The 8,672-nt window shown below is 36.8% G+C and overlaps 1 protein-coding gene across 1 annotated transcript; it reads right to left on the reverse strand.

Annotated features, from left to right (window-relative positions):
• Positions 1-1,258: 1,258 nt before the first annotated feature.
• On the reverse strand, positions 1,259-8,201 carry STRAP (serine/threonine kinase receptor associated protein). Its single transcript, XM_010020185.1, has 9 exons — positions 8,068-8,201; positions 7,129-7,210; positions 6,811-6,883; positions 6,134-6,230; positions 4,583-4,720; positions 3,855-3,991; positions 2,985-3,134; positions 2,516-2,581; positions 1,259-2,202 (listed from the first exon to the last, which is right to left on the reverse strand). Exons 1-9 carry the CDS (start codon positions 8,190-8,192, stop codon positions 2,141-2,143), a joined length of 930 nt encoding a protein of 309 aa, XP_010018487.1. The 5' UTR covers positions 8,193-8,201; the 3' UTR covers positions 1,259-2,140.
• Between the last annotated feature and the right edge of the window lie 471 nt (positions 8,202-8,672).

An 8,672-nucleotide genomic window follows, 5' to 3' on the forward strand; every position in this document is an offset into this window, starting at 1 on the left:
GCTGTAGCCCCCGGCCACGGCGCTCCTCCGCCGCACCGCTTTAGCGCCGAGCCCGGCGTTGCGAAGCTGGCTGTAACGAAGCACCCAAGCCCTACCCTTACCGCCCCTCCTCAGCCTCCGCGGGGCGAGACCGCTGCCGTGCGGCAGGAGCTGCTGTAGGATGTTCTGTTCCTTTAAGGATAAATAACACCCGAACTGCCTTCTCGAAGATAAGGAGTCCAGGCAACTTCACATTCCTTCTGGTCGAACCTTCAAATAGAAACTAGTGTTACACGTGCAAGCCACAGGCTCTGTAACTTACCAGCCTTGTAAAACTTTCTTGTAACGCGTGGAAAATTAAAGTTCAGTAGCAAAGCCACTGACAACACTACAGCCTTTTTTCCCCAGTTGTGAAGACACAAACTCGCATGAAAAAAGTATTACATGTTGTTGATATTGTCATTCAAGTAATACATCTTGCAATTTCAGCTGTCTTTTCTCAGTGCTATTCCAGACTGTGGAATGCTATACAGCCTACTTCAAATATGGCACAAAGACTAGACCCTGCAGTAAGTTACATGAGATGTGTGAACTTCTTGTTTAAACATCCTTCAGCTTGTAAAACAAACAGCTTCTAGGCTGAAATAGATTGGAAATAAGGCTGACACAATTAGCTGTATATCAGAGGGTTACAAGTTATTTGGTTTTAAAATTCAAATAGGTAACTGCAAACTAATTTTGGAATAGGGTCTGTGAAGTAACATAGCCTCAACACTACTGTACTAAAAACCAAAGATTCATGGGATCATTCTTTGTTTTCCTTCTCACTTCCCCCATTCCAGTAGTTGGAGCTGAAGTGACCTCTGCCAACCACCGAAGTCCAAGCACCTGCTGAAGCAGGCTCAAGATACAGCAGGGTCCCCAGGGCCACATCCAGTTAGGTTTTGAGTATCACGATCAGAGACTTCATCACCTTCCTAAGTAATCTGTTCCAGTATTTGACTGCCCCTCATAAGGGAAAAGTATTTTCTCATGCTCAGACATAAATGCCTGCATTTCAATTTATACCTCAATTTTCAAATGTTAACCTTCAATTTCCTAAAATGATAGCATTATTGTACTCTTAGGGGAAAAAAAAAATCCAGAAGATCAAGGACAAATATGAGCTTGAAAAATAAAAAGGCACATGAATAAATATACCTCTGTATTACTTTTCTTTCTTTACAGAATGCATCATGTAAACCTTTCAGCATAATATTAAAGGAAATGACAAGTGGAAGAATGGCAATATTTTCTTTAATGAAGAAAATATGATTTGTAATCTTGAAAGAGTAAGCTTTTTATCCACTCTGGAGGACTAAACCCAAGTGCTATACAGACTCATAACCAACCTCTGAGATTTTCAGGTACATCCAAATACGTCAGGCAGCATGTTTAATTTAGGAGTTTTCACTGGTTTTGATTTTAGAGACTCACATTTACATTCAAACTTTAAAGAATAAAAAGACACAAAGCTTACAGATTAAAGAACTTGCCACGGTCTGTACGAACACTAAAACATTCTTATTGCTCTCCCTCTGTATAGTAGAAACCCAAGATGCTACAAAAGATTCCATTACTTTTTCATTCCATGAACCCCACACTCAACAGTAAGATATGAGTTTTGAGAGGCGTTTTATTAAGACAACTGAAAACAAACGTTCAGAAGCAGCATACAATGAAACAAAACCCGAACCAAATACGTGAAGTACATAATCCATTCTTTTCAACTAAAGCCAAATTTTCCAACTTCGGGGGGGGGGCAGGGGGAGATAAAAGCCATTGTTTCTCCTCTCCATAACGAAAAAAACCAACAAAATAATCCCACACTACAATGACTCTAATTGAAATTGGAGAGACTGGACCTTGGCTTGCACACTTCTTTGAAAAGACTGTAGGCAGTTATGCTAAGAAGATAGCAGAACTCTACTACTTGTCTTTTTCTTTTTTATTGTTTGGATATTCAGTTCTTACAGACAACACCTAGCCAGTTCCACCGCATTCTCATCAATTACTGCCCATCTTTGCCTCATGTAGAGAGCGCACTCTGGAAGGCTGCCGTTTATCACCGGTCACTGGATTTAGTCTTGTATGTCCATATGTCATGTAACAGTTGCAATAATCAGGCTTTAACTTCAGGAGTTGAGCTGTACACTGTATCCGAGTTTTCAGAGGCGAGATCTTCTGCAATTAAATGAAAAGGGTCTTATTTAATTTCATTTTATATATCTAAACCAAAGAAATATTACAGGGATTGCTTAAAGACCAGGTCAGTTTGTTTTCCCATTTAACCTGATGCATCTGTTCAGTCTGCTCAGCTCTAGTCACTAGTATGACACTTACCACATGGTCATTTTCAGGAAAATGAATTCAATGACCTTTTGAGAAGAGTGAAAAATGCCAGAAGGTACCTGGGAAAAGCTACCTCTTCCATACTAACAAATGCCACTATCTTTTAACACTTAGCGGAGTTGAAGCTGGTAGTTCGGTGCATTACCTATTTCCTCCTCTGCAGTTCCTGGAAGGGTGGTCCTTGCTTTTGCTGCTTCTGCATTCTCCTCTTCTGTAGAGAGGAGGGAGAAAAAGCAGTCAATACCTTCAGTTTCCTCCCCAAAACTTAATGGGGGAAAAAAAATACACTTAATTTAGTTAAATTTTAGATTCTTATTTCTAAAACTTCTAAAAAGCAGTATTTCATATTTGTTTTAAACATACGTCAGATTGTTTGCTTGAATATCCACAAAGTGTCTATATTCAGTAAGCTTACAGGCTTGAAGTTAATTGCTTAAATGACATCTACAAAAGTAAATCCTTAAATCTAAGAGATTTGAGTGATATAGAAACCCCCAGAAGACAGTTCAGTTACTGTATGAAATTCAATGATGTTTGTCACTTATGATACATATTAGTTAAAAAGTGCACAACACAGAGCAGCCAAGTTTCACCAGGAACAAGGAGACACTTACCAGGAACCACACACTTCCAAAGACCATAGGTTTTTCCTACTGTTGTTTGCCACAGTCTTAGTGTACCATCCTCAGAGCCACTTGCATATAATTCCCCATCAGGGCTAAATCTCACACAGTGAATTGGACCAAAGTGTCCTTTGTAAGATTCTGTAAGAGAACACATCAAGACCATTCATTCCACATTTAGGCCAACAACTGAAATTATTAAGTAAAAATTATTAGAAGAGGGGGAGAAGTACTGGAGGGAGAGGGCACTTTCTCAGTATTTAACTTCTGATGCAAACCAAAGCTTCTATTAATTGGTATTTAAGCGCTCTCTAATTTAGGTAATATATTAATGTTTTCTTGCAGGTGCTTATTTATTTAAGGCAAAACTATAATGCAAGCCAGTACCACAGAGTACACCTGCTCTGTTCCTTCAACCATTCACTCTACACACATAGAATTTTAAACAAGGGCAGGATCAATGAACAAACTTAGAAATATATATGTTTTTTAAAAACATATTTGGCTAACATTACCAAGAACACAAATATATCACATTTTTCATAAAAGTAGTTGCAACTTATTAGACATACCTAATGAATGCTACGACACTTAAGGCTTGCTACTGCAGCAATACAGAATGACTTTCTTTTAAGTATGTGTAAGAAGCTTTTCAATGCAGGCTTGAATTAGTTCTAGAAGAATAACATTAGGTATACCAAGATAAGGTATATTATCAGGTAAGCATTTTTTCCTTTCATCCTCTTGCACAGCATGCTATACTGAGACCTCATTTGAGTACAAGTTTCATTTACTAGTCATTATTTCATTACTCTAATACCCATTTCAGAAGTCATTTTTGATTACAGAAGATAAACGTACCTAATTCTTCTCCTGTATTATAGTCATACTTATAGAGTTTAAAATCTTCACCACCTGCAACCAAACATTCTTTCGCAGGGTGAAGTGATGCAGAGTTGATTGTAGCAGGTGCTTCAAATGATTTAATCTGCTCTAGACTGTGGGAGAAAAGCTTGTTACCAAAGTTCATTAAAAGAACAAAAAAACAAACCTAATATTGAGAGCAAAGAAACTGTGATGCTACTAACCACAACTGCTTTTAACAAAAATAGAATATATCACCCCCTCCCCCTCAAGTTTCTGAAGTAAGTTTTAATACTTGCAAATTATGCTCATCAAATCAGGAACAAGTTCAGAATAAGCAAAATAAAAGATCACACATTCAGAATCACTTTCTGGAATATGTTGAAGTGTGTAACTTGCTTTCTTAAGACATCACAGAGATGTATAAATAATTAAGTTCTTTGAAAAGCACCAACCTGAACCCTGAATGAAACTTTTTTAATTACAATTAATGTGAAATATGAAAATGGTACCAAGCCTTTACAGTCTAGCACCTTGTAGACAGCCAGGGTTCACTGTTTTAGAAGAGGGCAGTTGTTTCACACTCTGCCTCTGACAAAGATGTCAAAGAAAGATGTCCACAAATGCCAGTTCTGACACCTTGGTGATTTTGGCCTTGTACAGCCATTTTTACGCACAACCAAGCCCATTACTCAACCTGTGAAAATTCTGTGGTTTGGACTCACGTTTCTGCACTATGAAAAGCAATAGTCTTCCCATAGGTTATCACAAGTATCTGCCCTTCTGGAACGTACTCCATGCTGCTCACCGACATTGCAACATTTAGAGCCTTCACTTCTGTCATGGTACTCCGGTCCCAGAGGCTTAAAAGGAAACAAAAACAGAAAACCCCTTTCAGATTACTTCAGCAATGGCAAGATTTGGACCAAATAAGCCACCTAACAAAGAATGTGGTTTGATTCCACAGGTAATTCAGATTTTCAGTGGCATTATCTTTGTTCTCATCTAAGCAAAGTTTTCAGACATGCTTACTTTAAAACACTTTTACTTTTGAAGCTTAATGCAACAATATTAAATGGTACACATACAACTTAACTATTCAAGGATTCTCTTAGAGATTAAAAATCTTGTCATAAGTCTCCTAAGCAGTACAGCTTTCTAGAAGCAAGGCTTTAAGATTCCATTCTGCCTTTTTATCTCACAAGGCAAAGGGGCAGTAATGCCAATTTATACAAAGAACATAAATTAATTCAAGATAATGAAATTTTCTAAGTAGGGGTGCAAAAGCTATCTAAATAGAAAAGAAATTAAATTGTTCTGCTACGACAAGTTAAGAATCTTCATTCACTAGCTGACTACCACATTTCTATTTCTACAATCCGAGAAAAGTAAACAAGACTAGACTCTTGTCTACCTTGAACTGTAGAAAACTGAAAAGAACTGGAGCTGAAAAAGAGACCACAGGGAAATTGCATCAGTGACTTCACAGTCCCATCCTTCCTTCCACAAGGCAGAAAAGACCATTCTATTTCTCTCTCATTTGTGTCATAAATATAAGAATGGTGAATCAGCTAAGCACAAAATGACACTGGGCTTAAACCACAACATCCTATCAGCCAGAAAGCTGAGGCACATCTTCCATCTTTTCTGGAGAGCAGAGTTTGACAAAAGGTCTTTGTCAATTCATCTCCTCAGCAGCCAGGCTTGTCTAGGCTTCATCGCATCTACCAACTGGGCATAAACTAAACTTACAAACCACTTCACCATGACTGGATGTTCCATCTTATAAAAACACTAAAGCCTACTCATATTATCAGCACAGCAGAGGAAGAGGGCTATGTCTACTAGCAGTGCACTGTTTCCAGATATTCTTCTCAGTCTTTTATGCCAGTGCCTGCTTAGTCCATGCCTTGTACATCTTTCAAGGTTGGAGTGCAAGAAACAAAGGAGCAATACCTCAGCATAATGTGTATGCACAAGACCTCATCTATAAATTCATCTTCTCTATGATTATGAAAGGCAAATTTATTATACTATGCACTTCTCAAAGACCACCTCTTCTTATCAGGGAGGACACGTTTATGGGGTAAATTAGAATTACCACAACTTATGTCTCTAACATCAGAAGAGCTGTATTAGGCATGGAGTTATAATAATCTAGGATCAAATAACCTGTGCTACTTATCTTTACCAAAAACCATAACTATTTTCTCACTTAGATTATGACACTAAATAGAAGTGATCGTCTTAGAAAGCTGAAAGTTACTTTTTCTTACCGAACAGTTTTATCATCAGCTGAAAGAATCTGTTTGTCATCACTGCTCCATAAAGCCTTTTTGATGCCAGAAGTATGTCCACTGACAACGTCAGGTTCTTAAAATAAAGTCAAATATTTTAATACGTGTAAGAAAATGAAATAATTTCATGCAGCAGTTTGGGAGCTTTCTTAAGCTATATGGATTTCCATGTACTAGAAACTGTAAAATTACTCCAAGCACTTACGACTTTATTTGTAGATCTTATTCCTGGAACAGGATAATTGTAAACTGAGTATCTGATCACCTAAATTTAAAAAGCTTCACTAGTTTAACTAGTCAGGGTTCTCTAGCTTTATATCAATCATTAGTAGTTCAGTATCAAAATGAATTTAAACATACAAATATGTGGAGTCTTCTTTTCTTTAAGATAAATAAATTTTAACTAATTAGACCTATTGTTAATGAGTGCGTTGAGCTGAAACATGCTAACCTGGAAATCCATTATAAACTCTAACTCACTTATGAAAATGTAAACTTAGAACGTACAGATTACCTTACTATAGCGAAAGGATATAGATGCTACATTTGTAAAACAATCCTCAACTTTGTCTCTTGTGATTGATAACAGAAAGTAGCTCTTGATTTCAGAACTTTTATTTAACTTATCCCAAAAATCAGCTCTGAAAAGCACTCACCCGCTTCTGGCTTGCTCAAGTCGTAGATACGCAACAGTTTATCTTGTCCACCTGTTAACAGATAATTGCTATCCTGAAACAGAAGTTATAAAGAGTCAACTCTATTTTGAATCACAATACCAGCCTTCATCTGTGAATCTTATAGTAACAGCATCTAACAGACTTATTAAATTTAAGCTACAATGTTAAACGCTAGAAGTAATACACTAGATTGTTTGCCTGTTAAGATAAACGCATAAAAAGTAGAAAAGCAACTAATAGCAAAACGTACTCCAGACTTTACTTCCCTGGAGGATATGGTATATAAGTTTTTCATACCTGTGTAAAATCCACGCTTTTGACAATGTGTTTGTGAGCCAATGTGATTAGTTCATCGCCTGACACAGCATCCCACACTTTGCTAAACAGCAAGAGAAAACATTTATGTTTTAGTAGCACCAGGACAAATCAACCTGGACAGTCAGATTAGATGGTAAGCAATCTACCCTGAGATCATGATAACATTATATCATAAATCCTACATTCTTATAAGATATGACCCAGTCAATTAAAACACGTTTTTACTAAAGCCTTTTTGTACTATCCCACAATTTTTCTTTATCCTCTTCTTCAGGATAATGCAGAATAATTAACAGTTTAGTTTTAAGACAAAGGGAGTTTTTCTCTCCAACTTTATTAATAGAGATTGCTCTCTACTAACAGAATTCAACTTGCCAAATACTAATACAGGCTGCAAACAAACAAGAAAAAGAAAACCCATCATTGAAGAAATAATCCACTAGAATTTTCACAAATTTTCCTGTAATAATCACAGAAGGGTTTGGGTTGGAAAGGACCTTAAAGACCACCTAGTTCCAACCCTCCTGCTGGGGGCAGAGACACCCTCCACTGGACCAGGTTGCTCTCCCAACCTGGCAATAATAAAAATAAGCTAACTGGTAGAAGCAAAATAAAAATCATCCTTTCAACTCTGCTCCAACTATAGTGTCAGAGATTAGAACCATATACAAATATCATTATAGCAAACTGGTATGGTAATTAAATATATTTATTACAAAGCAGTCATGGTTATTCATCACAATGGAATTAACTGTAGCTGCTTTCAGGAACCTAAAAGTCCAGGTTTTAATTTGGCTAGTCATAAATAAGCTATCAATTAATAAAGAAAAACAAATAGATCAGTAATTTACTATATGTCACCAAAGAGCACTACAGACTAAAATAAAATACAGATTTCAAAGACAGTTAATCACTTACGCTGTAAAATCTGCTGCTGCTGTAGCTGCTTTAGTGGCATCTGTGTTCAAAGTGGCACCCCAAACAGCACCTTTATGACCGAGAAATGTGCCAATCCAGTCTCCTGTGTCGCCCTGACGCAGCATGGGTTTACCATCTTCAGAAAAACAAAACCAATATTCAAGTGATGTGATAAAATAAGGAAGCTGGTTTAAAATCAAAAAAAAAAAAAAAAAAAAAAAAAAAAAAAAAAAAACAAAAAAAAAAAAAAAAAAAAAAAAAATCAAAAAAAACCCAAAAAAACCTCCCTTGCACAAGCATAAAGTACATGGAAATGCCACATACTTTATGAAGCCATTCTTTGTAAAAGAGTTTAGCTGAAGAGCTTAGATATGCTGGAATTGCTTCACGACTTTAAAACTGTACAGACAATAAAATACTACTCCAAATGAGATAAAGGTTTTCTTAAGATTTCTGTTAAGGTAGAAGGGAGACAGAAAAGAGCAGTCTGTTCTGGTTTTATATTCATTAGCTTTCTTCAGGCAGGGCAGGTTTATTTTCTTGCTTTAGAACAGTATTATCAGACTGACAGTATGCAGAAATAGGCCTTGTGTTTGTCATCATAC

The sequence above is a fragment of the Nestor notabilis genome, unplaced genomic scaffold, assembly GCF_000696875.1.
Source record: "Nestor notabilis isolate BGI_N333 unplaced genomic scaffold, ASM69687v1 scaffold25458, whole genome shotgun sequence".
Lineage (NCBI taxonomy): Eukaryota > Metazoa > Chordata > Aves > Psittaciformes > Psittacidae > Nestor > Nestor notabilis.